This window comes from Macrosteles quadrilineatus, unplaced genomic scaffold (genome assembly GCF_028750875.1).
Source record: "Macrosteles quadrilineatus isolate MER2022 unplaced genomic scaffold, UCM_ALF_1.0 Scaffold_31__1_contigs__length_1484076, whole genome shotgun sequence".
Taxonomy (NCBI): Eukaryota; Metazoa; Arthropoda; class Insecta; order Hemiptera; family Cicadellidae; genus Macrosteles; species Macrosteles quadrilineatus.
Genome location: NW_026542624.1, coordinates 123,452 through 148,054, shown reverse-complemented (window position 1 = coordinate 148,054; position 24,603 = coordinate 123,452). Strand labels below are relative to the sequence as shown.

Genomic DNA, 24,603 nt, shown 5'->3' with positions numbered 1-24,603 from the left:
GTCGCTATTGTTGTTGTGATTTTATTTGCCTACGTTCTGTATGATATGATTTGAGTAAGACAATTTTTTTCTAGACATAGTATTTATTTAAAGAATTTATGTGCAAATAGATATTTTTAAAGAAGTGGATTATGTTAATTAATTGACACCAATTACTCCTCCAAGCATTTGATGTACAGTTTTTCTTGGAGTCAATAAATTATTTTATTAGGCTAAAGAACAATTCTCTTCATTTCTCTTCAAACCTACTCTCTAAAGATGTCTTACATTTGGACAAAATATAAAGTATTTGTTTTGTGACCTGTTTTTTGTATGTTCATTAGTCCCTAGTCTTTATATTTCTAAAGTAAAATAATAATTTGAATTCTATTCATAAAAAAAAATCTTTAGATGAAAATCGGTGAGTTGTGTGACCCCTTGGTAAAATTAGTGAATTTTGCGAAGCCTTGGTAAAATCAGTGAGTTCTGTGAATCCTTGGTAAAATCAGTGGGTTCTGTGACCCCTTGGTAAAATCAGTGGGTTCTGTGACCCCTTGGTAAAATCAGTGGGTTCTGTGACCCCTTGGTAAAATCAGTGGGTTCTGTGACCCCTTGGTAAAATCAGTGAGTTCTGTGAAGCCTTGGTAAAATCAGTGAGTTCTGTGACACATTGGTAAAATCAGTGAGTTCTGTGAAGCCTTGGTAAAATCAGTGAGTTCTGTGACACATTGGTAAAATCAGTGAGTTCTGTGAAGCCTTGGTAAAATCAGTGAGTTCTGTGAAGCCTTGGTAAAATCAGTGGGTTCTGTGACCCCTTGGTAAAATCAGTGAGTTCTGTGAAGCCTTGGTAAAATCAGTGAGTTCTGTGACACATTGGTAAAATCAGTGAGTTCTGTGAAGCCTTGGTAAAATCAGTGAGTTCTGTGACACATTGGTAAAATCAGTGAGTTCTGTGAAGCCTTGGTAAAATCAGTGAGTTCTGTGACACATTGGTAAAATCAGTGAGTTCTGTGAAGCCTTGGTAAAATCAGTGAGTTCTGTGACACATTGGTAAAATCAGTGAGTTCTGTGAAGCCTTGGTAAAATCAGTGAGTTCTGTGACACATTGGTAAAATCAGTGAGTTCTGTGAAGCCTTGGTAAAATCAGTGAGTTCTGTGACACATTGGTAAAATCAGTGAGTTCTGTGAAGCCTTGGTAAAATCAGTGAGTTCTGTGACACATTGGTAAAATCAGTGAGTTCTGTGACACATTGGTAAAATCAGTGAGTTCTGTGAAGCCTTGGTAAAATCAGTGAGTTCTGTGACACATTGGTAAAATCAGTGAGTTCTGTGAAGCCTTGGTAAAATCAGTGAGTTCTGTGACACATTGGTAAAATCAGTGAGTTCTGTGAAGCCTTGGTAAAATCAGTGAGTTCTGTGACCATAAACAACCTGTTATACTACACGAGCACTCTTATTAAAGAGTTACTCACACCGACCTTTGCTCTGCTTGAGTAGATGAGTCTCCACTATACCGTCCACCTGGTATCTACCGTAATGTTCTGGTAGACTGACGACCAGAGTTAGCGGATATTTGCCTGGCCTCTCCTGGATAGGCTTATAGTAATAGTACCGCATACCTCTCATCACTCGTCTCTGAAACAATGTTAAAAAGTGTTCAGTTTCCTCATAGAGTATATATACTACTTTATAGTTTTTCCATTCTCGAGGATCAGCTGAAGACAATTTTAAGGTATATTTATTTCTTATATATATATATATATATATATATATATATATATATATATATATATAGAGAGAGAGAGAGAGAGAGAGAGAGAGAGAGAGAGAGAGAGAGAGAGAGAGAGTTTGTTTTTGATGATTTTCTTCCAACTTTAAAAAATATTTTGTAAGGTTAAAAGATAAATTTGGCAGATGTTATGGTTTTTCTCTAGCACAAAACTACAGAAAAGTAATTTTTATTTATATATAAAATTAATAACACCAGAGTCCCCATGATTCTATATGTTGGAACTGAACCACCCTGTCCCATTATCAAATTCTTTGGATCAGCCGGAATGCAGTAAAATTGTATAAAAAATTGTAACAGTGTATTTTTATAACTTTAAATGTTTATATATAGCTCCCATGATCAAGTATTTCTTATCCTTGTATCTACCATAATCATATTCTTCTTCTCTTGACACAACGATCTTACAAGAAAACCAACAGCAGAACATTAATTAATAAACTGATGGTCACAGGCTAAATGGTGATTATTGTAATCCCGGTTGACTAGACACCATTGCTAATATTTCAAAACACATAGCTTTGTTGTTTTTTCTTAAATACAATAACCTTTGACGTAAAAAATACTTGAAAAATACTTGTCACGCCATTGTATTTCTTGATTAAATCACAAATAAAGGAAATTGTCTATTGTTTATTGTCTATTGTCATTTGCTTTTCAACAGATGGTTCGGATCAGCGGGACTCTGATCTTTATGAATTTTATCTTATTTTAAAACTTTGTGTTAGTTTTTATTTATAGCCTATCCGAAACAACTATTGTGAAATAAAAGTAACTAAATACCCAAGTTATAAAATTAACAGAAAAATAAAAGATGAACATTTAAAATATTATATCACCCTTTAGTATTGCAGGACATAAAACACCAAAAAAATGTACACATTAAAAATGTTGATATTAAATGCTCTTACCAATCCATCCAAATGCTGTTTCATGGGGAGAGATATTGAGCCAGTGGTGTTTCCCCTAACTAGCTTTCTGCGGAACTGTGAACATCAAAGTTTTAAGGTCATTCATTATTTCACAAAAGAATAAAATAGCTTTAACTACAAAAAAAAGCAAAAGATTTTTATAATAATATCTTGAGTAAAAAATGAAATCCATACAATGGACACTTATATTCTTTCGTCCCAAACACTGGTAAAATTCATCACCCCACATAATTTCTTTTCCACCATTTCATTCTTACCTCTAACAATTTTTCGTTGAAATCCAAAGGATCTCGACCATCGTCCATCAGTTCAACATCGGTCATGTCAATAGCATTGTAGTTGGGTTTTAAGATCCCTTGAAACTGAAAAAAGCACATTGATCACTTAACCAAACCAACTTTTGACTATGATGCAATTTAATTAAAATAAGAATCATATAATACAATGTAGAAACTGTGTGTTGCAAATACAAAGGAATTTTAGAACTCGGGGTGAATAGTAAGACAGCATGACTAACAATTGGCAATCTATTTTACTTCTAATATTGTACAATGTCCAATTTGATGGGATTCTGTGCAAGGAAATCTTATTTAGCACTGGTATTATTTTGCTGGTATCATTTTGGAATTTATTATGAAATATACATTATAATTTTCAACTGCAATACTTGTTTTCATAAGTGTTTTTAAACTAATTGAATGAGTTGGTTGCTAACAATCGGAAAAGAGTAACAAATAAATCACCACTTAAGCTTATAAACATTGACTAACCAGTGCAAAGTTAACCCTGTCCCTAATCAAAATAAATTCTACTTAACTTATTTTATTATTTCCTATGCTCAATTTAATTTAGTAAACCTTTTTCAAGGATTAGTTTTTGGGTCTCAAATTAAGGCATGAAAACAAAAATGAGTAAAGAGGCTCACCACTGGTCGCCAGTCTGGATGCACCAGAATGTAACCATTATTGGTCACAATGAATGCATAAGCATTGACCCCCAGCTGAAAAACATAATATAAGTTTCAAGGTATGACAATCAAACTTAGTCGTAACAAAGGTTTGAATATTAAACTGTAAACGTGAATATGTTTATATTTTTGCCACTACGTACAGTAAGCAGCTGGTTTCTGGTGTCTTTGCAGACCAGAATGTTGTTTACAGAAGAAGATCGGTAAAATCAGCAGTCTAGTAAATTGAGTGAGCACTAACTCTTAAAGGCAGTGAATGAGTTGCGCACGCCCTACTTAACTACACAGCGTTCCAAGCGGTGTATGCCAGAACTTATGCTAACCACAGCACTGCTGTTGGTCTATATTTAATTCTATTTGTCTATGGTCTAAGTGTAGATGCAATGCTGAAAGACATATTTTACCATATCCGTACAATACCACTCCAGTGGAACCTGGATATCAAGATAACAATTGTAGTAGTTTTATAAACCCCCTTGAATTTTTTTACCCCTAATCACATGTTATTATTTCAAACCTTAATAAGAAGTCAACCTTGATAAATCTCCATAAGAGTTTTGTTATCGAGGTTCTACTGTACAAAATGCTAGTCAAGGAATTATTTACATGAGAATGTCGTTCTCTCAAAAAACAAATTTTTATACTAAAAATGATTCTATTTGTTAATTTCTTCACTGATCAAAGAAATGCCCCTGTTTCGATATTTCTGCTGCCCTTCCTTCAGTGATTCTGTCAAGGAAATATTGACTATTATCACACACAAATCAGTATTTTTTTTTAACTCACCCAGTGAGGAGCGAGCAATGAGTTGATTTCTTCAATTGGAATGTCCGTACCAGCTACTCCTAACAAATAGGCTACCTTCATCTATAAAAATAAATATTTGTATTAATTTATATTAGTGGAGAAAAAAGTATCTAACTTTTCAAAAGATTAAAAACAGAGGTTGAGCTGAACAGAATGCTCTCTATCTTTAGTAGTAACTAATTTCCATTCCAAAAAGACCCCACAAAAAAGAATATCACATACAAATCAGTTTTTTTTTTTTTTTTTATATGAGCCTCAAAATCTTTTAACAGTGGGTTAAATTTAAGGATTTACTGTACCGGTAGTTAAAAAATTCAACAGAAGTAGTTAGTACAGTAGTTGTAAATTAATTTGAATTTTCTTCCTAGTAAGTAAAAAACTGAACTACCGTAGTAAAATATTTTGAAACAACAGTAAACAATATCACACAAAATTACAATTAGAGTGTTTTATAAAAAATACAGCATGTAAATATTGATTACAAAGTGTGGTAAAAATTAGATAAAACCCTACAAAAGTTGAGTTAACACTTAATTGTAAGAGTTACTTTTATAACTGTTTAATCCTAACTCCAAATTAATAACATTGTTGAAACCATACATTTCATAGATTAAAGTGGGTAGTCTACTACCATTGACTTTATATCTCTACACCTACTACTGTATGATTGAGTAAATACCAACTAAAGATGAATTAATTGCTTATGGTAGTTTAGTAAAATACTTTCTCCATATACTATGTATAGGGGGAGAAAGTAAAAAGATACAGTTCATTTACTTTTACTCAGATGGTTATTGATTATTGGTTATTTCAATTTAAATGAGTATAGCTTCTGAAAAGTAATAGTAGTATCCAAAACATTAGTTAATAAAATCTTCTGTGTGAAATAAGCATTGGTCTTCTAAGAATATTATTAGTATAAAGGACTTTCTTTAAAATTTATCCAGAAAGGTATCCATGCCTTTCTTTCTACCTATAATATTTGTATTATAGGTATCCAAAAATAGTTAAAAATTAAAACTTTTAACATTTGGTACTGGATTACTGTGTTAGTAAGCTGACAAACCAAACCATGTTATTGGTAAAAAGAGGTGACTTTCGATGCTTTAAAATATTTTACAAAAGTCATTCAACGTTTCTAAAAAAATTAGGACACTACTCTTAGGCCATTTAATAATTTTGAATTGTTAGTAAGCAATGAAAAAACTAATCTTAATCTTATAAAATTAAGTAATTTTTTTTGTTATATTTACAAAATCTTTGTTATATTTAACTTACTTAAAATAAAAGTATACCTACCATAAGTTCTCCTTAACACTGTAAGAACTAAAGTAATTTAGAGGAAATACTTTTGTTACAAAGTAAGGTATATGACAGCATGTACACAATTAACACAGTGCAAAAATCAACTGTGGATTATTAATCCATCAACTTCATTTGTGTGACAAAAGTGTGTTAAATTGATTTATAGGTGACAGATTTTGTGAAAACATTTTACACAAATTTAAAATCTTGGAATTAGACTACTAAAATACTTATTCCACAAGTTTAGAATAGTACACACATTTAACTACTTTAACCAAGAGTGTTTAATTTTACAAATATTGGAAATCAAAACTCGAAAGGTAGTGCACTCTCAGTAAACACAGATCTATCTGAAAGTGTGGAAAGAATTCACATCACACAGTATAAGTTCTGCTTTACAGGACAGTAATATAGCCTAAATACTATAAGATATGTTTGACATATGCACACAAACACAAACAAACACACACAGAATACCACAAACACATGAATAAACACAGCAATAGAGGGCAAAAGCTGCGAAATACCGAAGGGAAGCTTTACACACAGGTCTCGATTGGTAAGCTCAGGCAAGAGTTAGTTTCATAAGCAATTGACTTCAAACTGCGAAAACGTGAGATTTTGTCAGCGAATCAACTTTACAGACTTTTGGAGGAAGTCGGATTTACCAGCATACTAAGTATTACATAAGCTTGGAAATTATACCAGCAGTCTTCAAGTAGAGGTAAAGCTTGCATCTTATTGGTCAAATTTGGCAATTTTAGTCTAAGTACATACAAACCTCAATTACCTTTGGCTAAAGCTGAAAGCTGATTATATAGCATATTGAAGCATATACGTTATATTTACTTCAATTTAAAAAGAGTTAAAGTATCTCTTTCAATCATACAGGATGGTTGTTTAATACAATTAAATTCACACAGTTGTATTCACCAATTACTTTACTTGATGTTATGTCATAGATTAAAGAGAGTAACGCAAGGCAGCGCTTAACAATGAAACCTCCTTCACAAATTTTGATTATTTTTGGTGAAACAATAAAAATTGCAAATAGAAAAACACATAGAACTGAAACAAGAATATTGATCGAAACTAAAAAAAGGTTGATTTCAAACTAAAGATAAGTTAAATAAATACTGATTGCAAAAGATAAAAATTTTGATTACAAATAAAAGAAATACTGATTATAAGTGACAAAAAAAATATTGCGAAATATCTCAAACTGGATAAATAATTAAGACACTATATCAGTTCTTTAGGTGATGATTATTTAACTTTTTAATATTTAATAAAAAATGTCTCTTAACTTTCAATTCAAGCATCATAAACAACATGAAACATTGAATTGAAATTACCATAACCATAAGGAATCAATAAACTATGTCTTTTATGTTTGTTGAGTTGAGAAAAAACTGATAGGACACTAATCAGAAAATGGCAAAATTCTTTTAAAATTTCTCTTTACAAAATGACTATTGGGCGATTTATAAAAATAATTATAGCAAAAATTCTTTATTCAACTTTTTGTAAATAAATAATAAAAAAACATTAGCAGAATAGCGTGAATGTCTTATTCGTATAATTTACAAAACTGTTTACAAAACAAAAATCTGATAATAAATACGGAAATTGCAAGTGGTACAAATTTTCCACAGAGGTGCTGCTATATATCGGGCCAGAAACACAACATTTTCAGGGATGTTTAGCCTTAAGCCACAAAAACAACAGGGTTATGAAGTCTGCTGAGCTGAAAATAGTATAGCATAGCATATACCTTAAGTTAAGACTGCAGTTTTATAAATGCATTGGGCAACAGATAACTTAATGAGCTGTTAAATGAGAAAAAAAGTTTGTTGATCAAACTGATAAATAGCCATAAAATATATTTATAAAACTATAAAAAAGAAGTTATTTAAAAAAGATAAATTTATTGTACTGTAATGTGTTATCAAAATTGTAACTACTAAAAATATTCCCTGATAATATGAAAAGAATATTTTTTACAGTGTCAGTAATAAAAATTTGTATTTTAAAAAACTATGATTTTATAAATTAGTTTATTCTTTACGGAATGATATACATTTTAGTTAATGTGCTAACTATGGGTCTGGATTGTGAATAATGATATTGGCAAGATGAAGGAGCTTGGTAGTAAACAGTAAGTGCGATGATAAAGTTTTCTTCACTTCAATTTGTCCAAATAGATGAAAGTACAGCCCCAACAAATTAAACAAATAAAAAAAATTACCCATTTCCAAATTACAGATACAATCTGAAAAATTGTGTTTATTTAAAAGACAAATATTAATCCTTTCCAATAAATTTATTTGTTATAGAAACCTTAAAAAAATCAATTTTAAAATAGCTTGAACTGCAAAGTATAAACATTTTAAATGTGGTTTTTACAACCACAAAAATAAGAAGCAAAACAAAGAGGCTCAAACAAATATTCAAATCCATATAAGTTGATGCAACAATCTCGGATATTATGAACAATTTAGTGATATGAAAAAAAATACCCATGAATACTCATTTACCCAAGATTATAAAAAGTTTTACAAAACCAAAAATTAATCTTCAATCAATCTTCAATTGAAGATTAATCTTCAATTCATCTCAGTGATAGATATTTATTAGAAAGAATACTAAATGTGAATTAAAAATTAAAACCTCCGAATCACTGATCAAATGTTAACTGCTTTTAATTACCTATCTGCCAGGTGATCAAAATTACTCAAATTGGCTATCAACTCTATGTGAGCTTGCCTATTCAATTAATTTAGATCATTTGGCAGATAAGGTAAAACCAGTTAACACCAAATATTGATTCATACAATTTAAGCATACCATCAGTGAAAACACCCTTCAAAAAATTCCAACCTAAAACCAGCTTCCCAATTCCATGCGATTCCAAGCAAGTCGGTAAACGGAAAGTGTGGCGGACAAGATATCGATGCAAAAAAAAGGTGTAAACAATTTAGAAGGGCAAGTTGTTGTGCGTTATATGCATGTGCAAGCTGGAAGCGGCGAGATAAGTGACATATACACACCCAAGCTCGACGTTACCTGTGTAGGCTTAGGACAGGTTGGGTCGTGTTCACTGCAATCTCTGCCAATTTTAACATTCTAAAAATAAAACTTGTGGTTATGTAGTTGTCACCTGCAATGTGTGTGTTGCTTTGTCGAATTACCGTTTTCGGTTTCGGGTGCGAGTGTGCGTGGTCGATTGTGTACGTCGTTTGAAATAAAATAGGTTTCCACGTCCAAATTGGACTGTTAGATCTTGGTTTTCAGAAGTAGTTTTGGGTTTTAAATTGTCAAAAATGTTGGTAGTTTCAGATCCATTGCGGAAATCCATCAGGACAGGCTACTCAGTTGAAATATAACTCGACAGAATTGTAGCTTGTCCCGAAAAAGATTGCTAAAATGCATCTGAAGTGTGCTGTATTTTCGCCAGTTCTGCCAAAGACTTAGATTCCACATTGTTGAACATAGAGGTTATCAATAGGGCTTAAGTGTGTTTGATAGGTTACGGTAAGCGAAGTTTGATACTGTCAACACTTAAAACATCATATGCTTTGAAGAATGATTAGTATCAGTAAGTATTCAGTATTTAGTAAGTAGACATCTAATCAATATAAACCAGTTCTAGCCGTCTTTTCCAATTTATATTATTCGAGTTGTACGAGCCTCATAGCGTGTGCTACAGTCAATGTTGTATTACCTATATTGGTTTTTGATAGTTTGTGCTATAGAAAATGCTTAAGTTATCCTTTCATTGTGGCTTGGTTAAAAAATTGGTGTATTCGACATAATTTAGCAATCAACAGCAGTGTTTTCTGTCGGTGGTACAATTCAACCGTGTTGTTTTTCATCCTAATTCTGGCTTCAACACAGGACAGGTATGTCTTTTAAAAGATCAATGTTATTCCCTCTCAGAGTTTTTAAGAGGAGAAGAAAATTGTATTTTAGTTTGTAAGCTTATGTTTTATGTCTTTTATAACCTTTAACTATCTAAATTCTTGATTTTTGCTAGTACATATAAAACGTCAATGGCAAATAAAGATTTATATTTATATTTCAACTTTAATCAATGGACAAAGATTATCATAACAGCCTGAGGCCAAAAAGCCAACAAAAATACAATCAACTTGAATGTAAAAATTAATAACGTTTTTTAGTGAAAGAAAATGAAATAACTTAGGGGTTTAGGGTTTTAGGGGGAGGGGACTAGAGAAACCTGAAAATCGACCTATCAGGAAGGTCTACAGGAAAATGGGACGGTACAGAATCAAGGAGCTTACACCTAAGAACAAAATATATCCATACGATTACATGAATAATCAGAAATAATTCTAAGATGCCAATATCCTTAGTACCATGTTGACCAAATACGTTGGATAGAAGAAAGCATATGTATATCTTAGACAGTAGCAAACTCTAGCTTTACCAATTATCAAACACACAAGGATTCACAGGCTTCAAACGTGATGGGAAGTCTCTTTAGGTTAGGTATAGTCAAAGGCAAAACCATTTTAAAGTGTTTCTATTAGATCAGTCGGAATGTACGATTATGTCAACCCCAACTCCAATACTGTGTGACTAATGTGTGCAGCTACTGTAAATATAATTCAAAAGCTAAAAAGTGCAGGAACTCTTTAACTATTTTGAGTACAAATTTCGACAAAATAAACCCAATAACTACAATCTTGTTGCTCCTGCTCAATGCTTTCATGGACATTTATTGTTTTGATTGAAAGATAAGGCCCTTTTTATTTTGAAGTCTAAAAAGTGTATAAAACGCAAAAATATTGCCAAAAAGTTGCTTGTATAGTTGAAGACACAACATAAGCAATCCTTTCACTCCATTTTGCATAGGGGATTTTACCAACTGTGTACAGTATATAGAATAGGCCTAGTAATTAACCAAAGGAAAAATATAAATGAAAATGAGAATGAGGAGGAAAATGCTCCTAAAAGTTGTTGAGAGTAAAAGTAGGAATAATATTGGAGAAGGGTTTAAAAAACCTCAAGTGGTTGATTATGATTTCACAAGTTACAATTAATATTAAACCTTTTAGTTAGGCCTACAAAAACATTAATTACGGTGTAATATTGCACTAGTATGTGTTAAATTGAGTGCAAATATGAAAGCGAAAACTAATGGTTAACAAAAGACTATGAAGTTTACAACATAAGTGACATGAGTTTTATGTATTCTTTTCAAAATTTAATCATCCAAAAAACAATTTTACAAATTATGGTTTGCTAAGGAATAAACAGGAGCTTGATACCTTCTAAACACAAAACACATTTAAAACGTCTAAGTTTCTAGAAACTCTAATCTAAGGTAACTTACTATTTATCTTTATATAGGTTGGAAATAAAACCATACACACAACATTACCATTTACTAGAATTACCTGAAAGAAGTAAATTTTTCACAATCTAACATCAATAAATATATACACCCAAATTGTTATCACCGAGGGCCAATTTTCTATCTAACTATCCAAGCAACCACACATAATTTAACATGTACATATTCTAGTCTAAAACTAGTATCGTGGTCCTACGATACACCTTATCTGTTACAAAAGTCGGTAGACTGTAACGACAATAACAGTGAATAATCGGAAAAGCTGATGACTATCTAATGGTAATAAACGCTATACTATGGTAACTGACGCTACGCTACTAGAATTCCAAGTACTGGGATGTACTGATCTAGATCACTTTTGTGTTTCGTACAATACCTCTTGGGTACGAGATACCCAGAATGCCTCATTAATCAGAACACGTTCGGTAATATTCTGTTGGAAGGATGGTTAGATTAGTGAGAGTCATCAACACTTCCCCCCTGACTTAGAGGATGCTTATGTTCATAGAAGAATTGTCTAAGTGTAACATGTTTTAAATAAAAAGTAGACGGCTTAAAAATATTTACTTTTACTGGTGTGTTAATTTTTATAGTGTACAAATAAATTGTGAACTAATGATGTAACGTAGGGCACAATGAGCCTAGGTTACGGATAGTTATTGGAATAGCAGGCTTACCTGAGTGTATAGAATCTATCCTGACACAAGACACAAAAAATCTATATATAAAGAGAAAAAAATATTTAATTTTTGCTGATAGAAATTTGAACCAAGGAAGGTTTGAGTTGAATGAAACCTTTCTTTCTTGGTTGAAAAATCTGTCACTGACAGTGAAATATTCTAATCATTGTATATAGTGTACATTTTTTTACTTCTGACAGGCAAACTTTTCTCATCTAGCTAAGCCTGCAATCTCAACAAAAATAGTTCAATTTAAAAAAAAATGTTGCAGTTAAATGCAAAATCGAGTATTCAATACTGTTTTGTTATCCATGCTAGTTTAACATTTTAATTAAAGGTGTAAGCATTTAGCAAAATTAATTTTCCTGGAGGTTTAAGTTTAACCAAAAAGGTTTAGAAAATTGTCATGTAAATAATATATTATGGTACTATTTAATGCATTTGTGTGTTAAATTGTTAGTTATATCAAAAGCAGCTTTTTTTAAGAGTCCTCATTTTCCTTACAAACCATGATTATTATGTTATTATTTTACATTCTTTCTTTTACAAATGTAAAGTTCACTAAATTGTTATTTCTATGATATGTTGAGTTTCAACACTACTACAACAAACCTACCAAAACATAGAAAATATAATTATTCTTAAAACTTCTTACTTACCAAATATACCAAGTCACTAAAGTCTTGAGACATTTGTCATAGATTATAGATTACAGTGAAATAAGTCATAAAACAATAAAAAATATACCAATTCTTCATTGTAAAAACAAATTATTTTGAGTTTGTTATAAATGGATCTTGCTAAAGATTTGTATGTTTCCGATTATTTGAACACGGACTGATTATTTTGATTCATTGTGGACTTTTATTGTAAAGTCCAACAGTTATTTTAGTCAACTAAAATTGTATGTGCTGAAAACCTTTGATTTATTGATTTTGAAACTAATTTACCGGCTAAATAATTACCTAAAAACAGTAAATAAATAGGATTGCTATAAGGTTTTTAATTTTTGACCCCTGGAGGTTTTTTCTCTTGATTCAATTTTGCGACTACACTTATTGTGTTTTGTTATTTAATTATTAGTTACGGTAACTGTTTGCATAATCAAACATAACTTTTGAGCCATCCAAGTTACAATTCAAATTTTTGAATAAAGAACTATGTTTTTCACTGCCATATATGTAACGCTTTGACGCTTTAATTTCGTAAAAATGTGTATTCCACTTCTTAAAAACAATTGCTGTTATAAATATGTTTTTTAATCCAACAATGAAGAAATCTTTTGTAAAAGCATCTTCTGATTCTTGGATAGTTATTCCACATTAATTAAGTTTTTTCTGTGTAAAATTTCAATATAAGGCCATTCTAATACATTTAACTATTGTTAACCTTTTAAAACCCTTTTAAAACTTTTTACATATAATAGTATAAAACAAAAATTGTAAAATTTAAGTATCAGAAAACTGGTCACACACTAAATTAGGGATTAAGATTTAAATACTAGCCAGGGATAAAACTGTAGTTGTACACCAAAGTAAAAATAAATTCATTGTAAACAGCCATTAACACATATAGTCCATAGATTAAAACATTTCCTGTTAAACAAAGCCGGTTTAATGCTCTGACTATATTTTTCATCACAAGAATCTTGAGGAAGGAACACACAAGAAATACACGAAGGCAGGTAAACTTGGCAATGTTGGCATACACTGACATAGGCTTGGACAAAAGTAAGCAACTTTGGAACTTAAGAAGATATACCGGTACTTTAAATTTATTATTTATTATGTATTTCTGTCAGTGAATTGAAAAGTGACTTTTTCACAGTGAATTAAAAAGTGACTTTTTCACAGTGAATTAAAAAGTGACTTTTTCACTAAGCATTTCTGGAGAACAATTTTCTACTAAATTACCAAAGTAAATTACTCACCGCGGTTTCCCTCCTGTCAAACACAGGCATTGATACGGATGTCATAAACCTGTACTTTTTTGTATCTCCTGGTGCTTGATCTTGGATCTAAAACAAAATTATTTTAAATCCAATTTTGTCATCATGTGTTATAAGAGACTCTTACAAGGACTGTAAAGGAACTAACACTCATAACTTTAGATTTCTCTGGCACTGGTTAGAAATGTGCCCTGGTAAGCCACGAGAAAATGCATTTTTTCATGGAAGGCTTGTATAGTTATGTGAAATCATAAAAATAATATCAATACCAAAATCAGGTTATGGCATTAGTTGGTAAAGATGTCATCTGGCTTTTGTAGATTTTGTGTTGGATCTAGAGCTACGGTAGTCGTTTAGAAAATTCAATTTTTCATGTGAATATCTGTACTTTCAACTACATATTTTCAAATCCAATCATGTTGTCCATCTTATCCGTATCCACCACATTCTTTATTACTGAACCCTTGTGCAATAGTTTGTATGAGGTTTATAACAGAAAAAAAGTAATTATCAATCCTTTTGATGAAACAGATTAGAGAAATTTCAATCACAGAAGGGATCCTTTGATAGCCTTTTAGAAAAATCCTTAAAATTTTCACTATACTGGATTTCTTGTTACCAAAAAATCTTGATGAGCAGCACACATTTATCATCCACTAATGAGCTTTTCAATCTTTATTCACTATATTCAATACTTACCCTCCTCAGCTTTTTGATGTTGCGTCTTTCTTGTTCATCAGGCTCCATAAATCTTTGGCGATCTTTCCTGAAATTCATGGACCTTTGCTTTTGTTCCTTGCATTCTTCTTGTTCCCAAAGGTAATCAGTCATTGATGGATCCTATTTGGAAACATACAGAGAAAAATACTGAAATTGAATTCGTATAGCTTTGAAGCTATATACAAGTATTTCAACCATTTTTCAAGACAACAGTGCACAGTTGAATGTGTAAGATGAATTTGAGTGAAGGTTAGGTTTAGAATGAAGTGTAGGCCTATTATTCACTTAAGTGTGGTTTAGTAACCAAGTCCAGCTGTTTCTTCAGACAGAGCATTTTGTAAGCCTGGTGATAAACAACAGCTGAGCTCAGTTTTAAAAAATACCCCCGCCGCAGCAAATCTGCAGACTAAGCGAATTTCAACTTGTTTGATTACATTTTTACTAAAATAATTCCATAAATACTAAATAAGACATATTTATTCCCAATTTAAATAACATTAGATTTAACGAGTGGTTAGGTTTGCTACTACAGGGAAGGTAAAACGTGTTTTTTGACCATAGGTTGATAGTATAGGATGTAATAAATAAATTTGCCAAATTTTATCAACATATCTCCATTAACAAGTAAACTATAACAGTTTTAATTTTCTCCATAAGAATAACATGGGATTTTAAAATACACTTTATTTTATTTTCTCCGTGACCGTTAGGCATACAAAATTATTTCTTTTTGTAAGCTCTAGCAAATGGTTTGGAAAGAAATTGCAAAAATGTTTGTTTTTATACTCAACAATGGGAAAAATTCATTTTTAATTCAAATTTCATATGAATTTGAACGGATGGCGTTTTTGGCCCCTGGAGCATCAAAATGAAAAATTTAATCGGTTCCGGGCCTAGATCTTACCGTCCTACCTACGGTAATAGCTATTTCCCTAAAAGCAAGCCTTTAAACCCTGGGGATATTCACTGATTTTAACTATTCCGATTTATATTTGGTTTTTTCAACATAAGTTCACAAACAGGTAGTAAATTGCTGATGAGAGGTGTACTTACAATGAATCAACCCATTACATCAACGCCACAGAGCAAACCACCGGAACTCACCTGAATAGCCAAATGGTTATACTTGCCTTCAAATTCAAAGTCTCTTGGTTCCACCCTCAGATGCCATTTTGTGATTGTAATGAATGAATGAATGAATGTAATGAATTGAGTTAATGGTGGTATCTAACAAAAGTATAATAATATAAGACCACAGGTCGGACTGTTTTACCGTAATAGCTATTGGGGTTCAAACACAAAAAATAAAAATTCTCACTTACAGTGATGTCAGCGTAGACTGATGTCCATATGACAGGATGGATGTCTCTATGTAGCACCATGGGTCGAGCCATCACAGGTACATACTGTAGTACTTGCTCTCTCACCTCGGCTAGAGTGCTGAGATGTACATAGTAGCCTGTCGATATACACCAGATTATAAAAGATGGTACAGATTTATGTTTTAAGGGAATGCAGCTCTTACCCCTCAAATGTTAGTGGATATTCTAGGATTAAACCTGTCCCTCTTGTACCAATGTCCGTGATCAACTAGTAATGCCTTTTTTGTAAACCTTAGGCTGGAGATTTTAAGCGATGGTCATTTTGTTGGTGGTGACACAGGAGTGAGATGTTATGATAATTACAATGACAGGTGAAAGAAAAATAAAATAATGGTAAGGTAAGGATGATGATAAAATATTACAGGAGAGAGTAAGGAATGAATAGATCAGGGTAGATGAAGACAGCTTAAGAGGAAGAGTAGAAAAACACTGTAAAGCCAAAAACTTTTTGGACCTAAGAGAAGAGTGCAAGAGGAGAGGATGTGTAAGGCATGGAGGTGTTGGTGCTAGGGATAAGGAAATTACAAGACTTAGAGAAGGCTGATAAATGAGTTGAAGAAGGATTTGGAGAGAAGGACCAGAGTGAGACGGCAGAAGGTAGATGAAAAACTGAGGATGGATTGAGAAATATGTGATTGAGGAAATGTGACTGAGAGAAAGACCTATAAGAAGGAGGAAAGATTAGGTAATGAAGGATGTGAAGAAAGAGAAGTAAGAGGGCAGATTAAAGAGGCTGAATGGGTGAAGAAACATTGTGATTGAGGGAAAGGAAAATTGCGATAGATGGAAGGTGACTCAGAGGAACACTACCTGTACTGTAAGAAGGAGGAAAGATGATGTGAAGAAGGATGTGGAGAAAAGAGGAACAAGATGACAGATGTTGAAAGGAGATAAACAGTCTATCGAAAAACATTGCCATTGAAGGAAGGTGAATGAGAAAAAGACCTAGAAGGAGAAGATGGAATGAACCTAGTCAGAATCCTAGTCAACTCCCACAACCAGTAATAATCAGAGCACAAGAAGATATACACATGCATGACGGCGATGAAGATTTCTCCACTTGACCTTGCACTCACCTCTGTTGGCACAGGCCATCCACTTCACCTCCCGTACGTCAGCCACCTCCTTGCCCAACAGGTAGGTGAACACTCGCACAGGCATGTACGGCAGATTCCTCCAGTTGTACAACTCAAAGATCTCCTTGTAATTATAAGGCACACCGTCCGTGATCAGCATGATGGCTTGGTTACAAGCAGCGCCCATGCGGTTCTCACGATACTGAGCAAAATTTGATTACCTTAAATTTTAAAGTGTTAAATTTTTAAGTGTTGCAGATATTTCTATGCATGCAACAAACTTATGACTTCAAAATAACTGTCAAATAGGACCAAAACAATACTATTATCAGATCATTGTTGCTCTATGGAGAAGAGACATGGAAATTAGATGAAGAAGGAGTAAAGGAAATTGAAAAAGGAAGGAGGGTGAAGGAGAACAAAGTTTAAAGAAGATTGATAGTGTTTGACAATGATTTCAATTTCAAACTCGGCATGTTTTGAGAAGGGGTCACAATAATCTTAAACATCATTTTCCATATATCTTCGGTAAATATTAAAACCAGATCATTCAGTAGATAAAATACTATGCGTTATAATTTCTCCTACAAAATGAAAGATATTTTGTTTCAACAAGATAAGTGGTATGCAAACTATATAAAAATATGAAGACGAAGTATTTTTTTTTAAACCAATTATTGACATTAACGTTACTTACTTGTTGCAGAATATCAAAGGCAGTAGTAAGTGCTGTGCTGAAGTTTGCAATGTATTGAGCATTCCCCATCTCTCTCATACCCATTTTAAGTTCTCGGATGTTCTCTAAGTTTGCCTGAAATGAAAAAAAAAACACATTTTAATCTCAAGAACGGGAGGGGCAATAACTAAAATGCTCAAGAAACAACAGTTTTAATTTTAAAAAAAAAACGTTTGCGTCCTTTTCCCATAACTGAAGCAAGTTCTCGGAGTTCCAAGATACCTCTAGGTTGCACTACTATACTTACAAAAATGTTACTCGTAATATATCTCAACTTTACTTCTCAAACATTATTTTGTACATCATTTTTAAGTGTGAAAGTTTGCCTCAACACTTCACGCCTTATATTACCATAATTACTCATACTTCATTCAAACTCTAACTGATAATTTACCCTGACTTTGCCTATGGCCTGCCTGTGCTTATAGGGGCTAAATAACTGAATGTTTTTATTTAACCAAATTTACCTGTACGAGCATGTCCTTATAGCACTCCACCACTTCCTTTGTGTCGTTGACGAAGGACATGATGTTGACAAAGTCGTTGTTGCCTAGTGTATCCAGAATACTGTTCACCACGTGTCTCGCAATCTCTTTCCGCTGACCCATCATCGAGCCTGAGTTGTCCACCAGGATCAGCACGTCCTTTGGGCTCGTAGCTGCCTCAATGTACCAAGCTCTTGTGCGACAATCGTATAAGTCCACTGGGTCCACCGACCAACCCGTGGCTATAGAAATGAACAAGATCATCTAGATTAACATTTTCGTACAGATACAACACACATTATACTCCTAGGTTGTAGCAAGGGTTGGAATCAAAATTATAGAAAAAGCTGCAAATTACTCATTTCTGTATCACCCCCAAACTAAGTGAAGCTAAACTGAAAGTTTAACTTATTCTATACTATAGTAACTTTTTGGTCACATAATCAAAATTAATAATGACAAATGAAGAAAATTTAAAAGCCATAGCTCACTGCATGTGGCTCATTGAACAATATAACTATTTGTTATGAAAAATACTTTGACAGAATAAATTGCACAAACTTGCACCAACTAAGGAATCATCAAAAATAACATAATACCATCTAGTAGGCGTTTAAGATGTGCTCAGAGAACTATCTCGGAATAGGAGTAAGTGTCTAAGTAGTACAATGAATAGATGACAAAATTAGTAGTTTTTGGGGTTGCCAAATTAAATATGGATAAAGTTCAGAGCACAAGATACAAGATACAAGAACTTTATTGTTAGTAAAATACATAATGTGGTACATTAGTAAAAAAATCTTACCAAAATTTGAAAGTTTGGATGTTTGTGAGTGAATCACATGGCAAATCACGAAAAACTAATGGACCAATTATTAAGCTGAAATTTTGCAGGAATATAGCCAAAATATCAAAGATTGACAGGTCTACTTTTATTTTTAAACTCTTGTATTAGATTGTATAGCTTACACTATGTGTATAAGGAAACCATTATTGTACCTGGGAATTGACGCATGAAGCCGGTTGAGCTGCCAAAATATTGCCACGATAAACTGGGATCTCTCTTATAGTTGTCCTTGAACGTTAACTCCAAACGTTCTGACCATTTGATAGCATAAATTACTTCTTGAGCTGAAAAGTGAAAAGTATTTTATAAAAAGAAAAAAGAAATTGTGTACATACCTCAGGTCCCACACAGATGGCCTAATGGTCTGGGAAGTAGTTATGGTGCTCACCTTTAAATCTAAAGCAAAGCCTTTATAATATCTATTATCTTTTTAAAAAGTTTACTTTGAACAATTGTAAATAACGTTTTGAGTACAGTAACTAGTTAGAACTTTGAATAATTTAATTACAAGTTGAAAATAACAGCTAACAGGTGAGTCAGTGGCTCAGTCACGGACTTTGGGCCCAAGGCATGTTGTGGGTTTGGATTCTGGTACTTGCAACTAGTGTTTATCAAAACAGTTCACCATTGTACTGTACTGGCTCATCCCTTGCTTTACTGGATATGTTTCTTGCACAGGCTCAAGGCCTATGTGGACGGGCAAATGCAAGGTTAAAAGAAGCCCCAACCTAATTAAAAAAAAATCCAGATAGCCTAGCAATGGGCACACCACAGTCAGCTAATCTCAGCAAGATATTGTGATATGTTAAAATCAATGTCAAATAAATAGTCTACCTTTTAGCCTCCTCAATCCTTAACGCTTTCCGATGACCAGAGGTTTCAAGGTTAAGCTCACCTCATTTTAACAACGATTAAGTAACAATAGGTGTTCATGACAGCGAAAATGAGAGATTTATATGCAGCATCCAAAGCCTTAAAACATAGTCATCGGAAAACTACAAGGATTGACCAAAAGGTAAAATACTGGTAACCTCTTTATTTTTAAAGTTAAACAGTTCTTCACTAACCTCTATCGTAAACGTTGGTTGGCACATGAACTGAGCTGACGTTAGTGTTGACAGGAAAGTCATAGAAATGTGTGTCAGGAGTAAGCAGAAGTTCTCGCGTGCCCTTGGGGTCGTCTCCGCTCAGGTTGAGTTGTCCGGGCGGACGTAGCAATTTGGCACTGTAATACTCGTATGAGTTGGGCACTGGCTCATCGGGGTTGGAATCTACTGCTGCATTTTCTGCTGTGTCCACTATACGCTGAAATATCAAAACAATATTATTCTAGTGCCATAAACTAACATTGACTTTTGGATATTGAAGTACACATATCCCATATGGACGAGCTGTAGCTAATCTTTCATTAAAAAAGAACTAAGTCAATCACTAAGGGCCACACTTTTTCAAGATAACACAGTCAATTTGGAAATCATTCTCAGACATGTCACTGTGAGACTCAGACATGATGTCTTGATTATCTAAACTGATGGGCTAAAGGGGGAAAACCCAAAAATGTGTAGGCTATATTTTACTTTGTTACTAACTTAAATAGTCCTCATTTGTATATTTATCCTAACTTGTATTATTTTTTCTAAAATAAGATTTTGTAATATTTTGACTAAATATTTGGAATAAAATGAATTTGAATTTGAATCTAGTTGATAGCATATGAAAGGCTCAATAAAATCTTTAATGAATCACAGCAAAATACTCAACTCACCTTAACTGCTTCCACTTTATGACTCATCATATTTTCCATTTCCCTCACTAGCTCACTGACAATCCTAGACCCTTCTCGGGACTCCACTTTGGCGTCTTTAAAGCTCTGAAAAAAAATTCAGAATTGATTATTCCATTAGAGTAGTAGGCCTAGTGATTTACTAAAATACATTTGAGGTTGACATTATCAAAATAGATATCACAAGTTTCATGAATATACCGGGTATACATAAAAGAAGTAAACAACTTCGACATCAATTTAACACAATCGTTTCTGACATCACTGCTGTTAGTACAAGGCCACACTAACTAAACAGGACGTAATGCTCCTTAGGCATGACGTCATGTTATTTTTTTAGTTACAGTATATTTTTGTTTTCCAAGAAAAGATTAAAACAAGCAGCTGGTCACAAAAGGCAAAAATTACGTCATTGCCGTCACCTTTGATGACCTCATACCAGAGGAGCATTACGGCCTGTTTATTTAGGGTGGCCTTGGTTGGTATCACTGGGTTGGAAAACACCTCAAGTTTTTCCCACACATCTGACTATTGTTAAAAATGCCAAAAATGTGGTAAAATTGTTATTTATTGATTTTGTAAAAAATGGTCGATTGGCTACTCTTAACGAAAGTCTTCTTGTGTGTTGGAGTTTGAAAGAACTCGATCTGCTACCGCTGCTTAACGTAATTTTTGGACGCGTTATCATAGAGACCCTTCAAATAGAACCTCGACTGGCATCGGAAGTTCAAGGCCACAGGTTACTTGGGAAAAAGAAAGAGATCTGGGAGACCAGCAACGTCTAATGATCAGGTTAAGTTCATCCGTACAACTGTTGTAAACACACCGAGGCTATCGACTCGGAGGGTGGGTATGGAACTTGTCTCTAACGTGGGTATGCTTTGCTTGTGAGGTTATGTCAAAGACAGAGATTTTGTACCTCCTTTGCCGTTGAATCTCTTGGAGCCCAGGTATCACATCACTGTACAAAGTGTTGATGAGGCCAATCTTTAAAAACGTTTGGTCAGAATTTTATTTGGGGATGTACTGCGTTAGGAGGAGAGTCGACGTAGTTCACTTAAAACACCCACAGATAGCAGCGGTGCTTGGAACGTAGCCGGTCCTATACTGCCAATTGGAGGAAGAAAGACGGGACAACAAGTTGATTTCTAAGCTTGCCAGATGGGATTTTACGAGGAAATTTACTATCAACCTACACCACAACAAAAAGCATGTCACACACTACGCTAACGTGGTATAGGTCTGCATTCGACCGACGCTAGGCTCGTCCTGAGCAACACATTGATGCACTGCAGTGTGGGTTTTGGATCAGGCCAAACAGTCTGACCGCGTGACGGCTGCGATCGCCGTGGGCAGTACTGACCCTTCCACAGTGAACGCGTTAAATTGCCATTTGATATGTTTTAATATTTTTTCATAAGATACTATCTTACATTTTTAACCCCACCATATTTCATTAACATAATTACCACTAGGTAATGTTTTGGTATATTTAAAAACAATATTACTAAAACTAAACAAACGTTGTTATAACCTCACCTTTCTAACATCATCTCTTCTTGTAACATAGTCACCAAGGTTCCAAAGCTCCCCTGCGAGCCTTCCCGCCCAGCCTTCAACTCTGAAATTGGTTTTAAGATAAGACCATCGGATCAGTTCAAAAGAAACTAATTATCCATTATCTATATATACATCCCAAAGTACCCATGAACTTTTGAGAAAACTACAAGTCACACCTCCATAAACCATATACTTAAAATGTTAAACATGACGAGAAACCTTGCTCAAAACTATCCATTATTTCATAAATTGCCCTTTAATTCCTTTCTAAAGGGAACTTTCCAAGTACCTAATGATGATAAAAATACCCCAGCTGTACTTATTTGTTTGTATTACTGTATTTTGTTTTGTTTATTTCAGCTTAACTTATCCAATCAATAGTTTTATGTATGTGCAATCTTTGGTTTTATTATTAAAACGTTTTTATTAGCTTGCTTTCTTGTCCGGTACAAATTTTGCAATCAATTTTATACTAACTTCCCGATGAGCTCTAGAGACTTGAAACTTGAAACATAGCTCACAAATGGAAGACAATGCAATATTATATCATTTAATTTTCATATTTCCCTTGGGCTACGCCCCACGGGCTTGTTTTTATTAACTCGCTTTCTTGAAAATTTTGATACTTCCCGATGAGCTAGAGACTTGAAACTTGAAACATAGCTCACAAATGGATAACAATGCAATATTATATCATTTAATTTTCATATTTCCCTTGGGCTACGCCCCAATGAGCTTGTTTTTGTTAGCTCACTTTCCTACAAATTTTGATATCAATTTTAAACGAAGTTCCCGATGAGCTAGAGACTTTAAATTTGAAACATAGCTCACAAGTGGATGACAATGCAATATTATAGCATTTAATTTTCACATTTCTCTTGGGCTACGCCCCACTGGCTTCCAATTTTTTTATGTTTACATTTTGAAAGAATGTAAATATATCAATTAATTAAAGTCAGCTGTAAATACTTAAATTTGACAGTTCAAAAAGCAGAGGTTAAGAGGTACAGGTTCTGCTCCCAAGAGATTCTTTATACAAACAAACATTTCAAAATAAAGATAAACAATCTGATTGCATATATAAAGGTGTTTGTTAATAATTTCATTTGTTATTTAAGTATTATATAAAGTTAACAATAAATTAAATAGGTTGATATATTTATAGTTAGTAGGTAGGCCATACATTCAATCTAATACATAGGCCTAATTATATAAAAAAAGAAACTCAAATAAACCTTAGATTTCCCACATGCCTCTGTCCTAATCTGATATAGATGCATGAAATAGATTTAACATCCACACACATTAAATACTAAAAAGTAGAAAATAATTTATAAATAAAAAACTTTTTTTAAAACAAAACGTTTTTAAATGCACTAAAAAGTAGAAAATAATTTATAAATATGTGGAGAGGATAAATACTTGTAAGATTTAAAACGAAAAACGTGGGGTGCATGCAATTGATAATAATACATTAGTTCAATAGGTGAAGGTAATTGTAAATCATCTATTGCATGCACCCCACGTTTTTCGTTTTAAATCTTACAAGTATTTATCCTCTCCACATATTTATAAATTTTTTTCTACTTTTTAGTGCATTTAAAAACGTTTTGTTTTAAAAAAAGTTTTTTATTTATAAATTATTACTTATGAAGTCAAAATGGGTGAAGCCCTTGGGTAACAAGCTAGTATTTTCCAACAAGCTTTTTTGACACTACAGGGTCTACACAGCAGTATTTATTTAAACCCAGTTTATTTATTTACTTAGTTATTAATTTTCAATGCAGATGAAGGTAAAATAAACATGTTACCATTGAATATTACCATTGACTATTGGATACAGAATAGTAATATTAATAGTCAAAGATATTACTGTACTCTATATCTTAAAGTTAATTGTGACAAAATAATGACTAGTAAATGAAATTAACGATACACACTTTTATCAGCTTGTGAAAACCCTTAAAGTTATAATGGATATAAGCTGTGGGAGTTCGATATTTTGGTACTTTCCTGTTAAAGGGAACATTCATTATTATCGATGATTTTTGTCTCGATATATCGATATTAACAAATTGAAACATATCAGCTGACAACTACGATGAATATTGTTCAGTATAAACAAACAATAATGAAATGAAACTGTTCTAAAAAAAATAACCTAACATACTAACCAAACTTGCTGTAAAATTTCAAAATTCCGTGTTTAACTTGCCTTTTCTATTAT

General features: G+C 33.0%; 1 protein-coding gene across 8 annotated transcripts in view; it reads right to left on the bottom strand.

The window, feature by feature from the left end:
• The window catches only part of LOC129005716 (voltage-dependent calcium channel subunit alpha-2/delta-3-like), a 62,430-nt gene that overhangs the window by 35,477 nt on the left and 2,350 nt on the right, over window positions 1–24,603 (bottom strand). For 4 of the 8 annotated variants that reach the window (XM_054434688.1, XM_054434690.1, XM_054434693.1 and 1 more), the window contains exons 2-17: window positions 22,356–22,437; window positions 20,799–20,903; window positions 20,101–20,338; window positions 19,186–19,317; window positions 18,169–18,428; window positions 17,663–17,776; window positions 16,966–17,167; window positions 15,830–15,966; window positions 14,487–14,627; window positions 13,770–13,856; window positions 8,846–8,905; window positions 4,454–4,534; window positions 3,626–3,700; window positions 2,958–3,062; window positions 2,680–2,754; window positions 1,458–1,614 (exon numbers count right to left, since the gene is read on the bottom strand). In XM_054434688.1, coding sequence (XP_054290663.1) covers window positions 1,458–1,614; window positions 2,680–2,754; window positions 2,958–3,062; window positions 3,626–3,700; window positions 4,454–4,534; window positions 8,846–8,905; window positions 13,770–13,856; window positions 14,487–14,627; window positions 15,830–15,966; window positions 16,966–17,167; window positions 17,663–17,776; window positions 18,169–18,428; window positions 19,186–19,317; window positions 20,101–20,338; window positions 20,799–20,903; window positions 22,356–22,437 — 2,051 coding nt within the window. Of the gene's footprint in view, window positions 1–1,457; window positions 1,615–2,679; window positions 2,755–2,957; window positions 3,063–3,625; window positions 3,701–4,453; window positions 4,535–8,845; window positions 8,906–11,535; window positions 11,593–13,769; window positions 13,857–14,486; window positions 14,628–15,829; window positions 15,967–16,965; window positions 17,168–17,662; window positions 17,777–18,168; window positions 18,429–19,185; window positions 19,318–20,100; window positions 20,339–20,798; window positions 20,904–22,355; window positions 22,438–24,603 lie in introns of all 8 variants that reach the window. The other 4 variants (XM_054434689.1, XM_054434696.1, XM_054434691.1 and 1 more) reach the window with 2 other exon arrangements.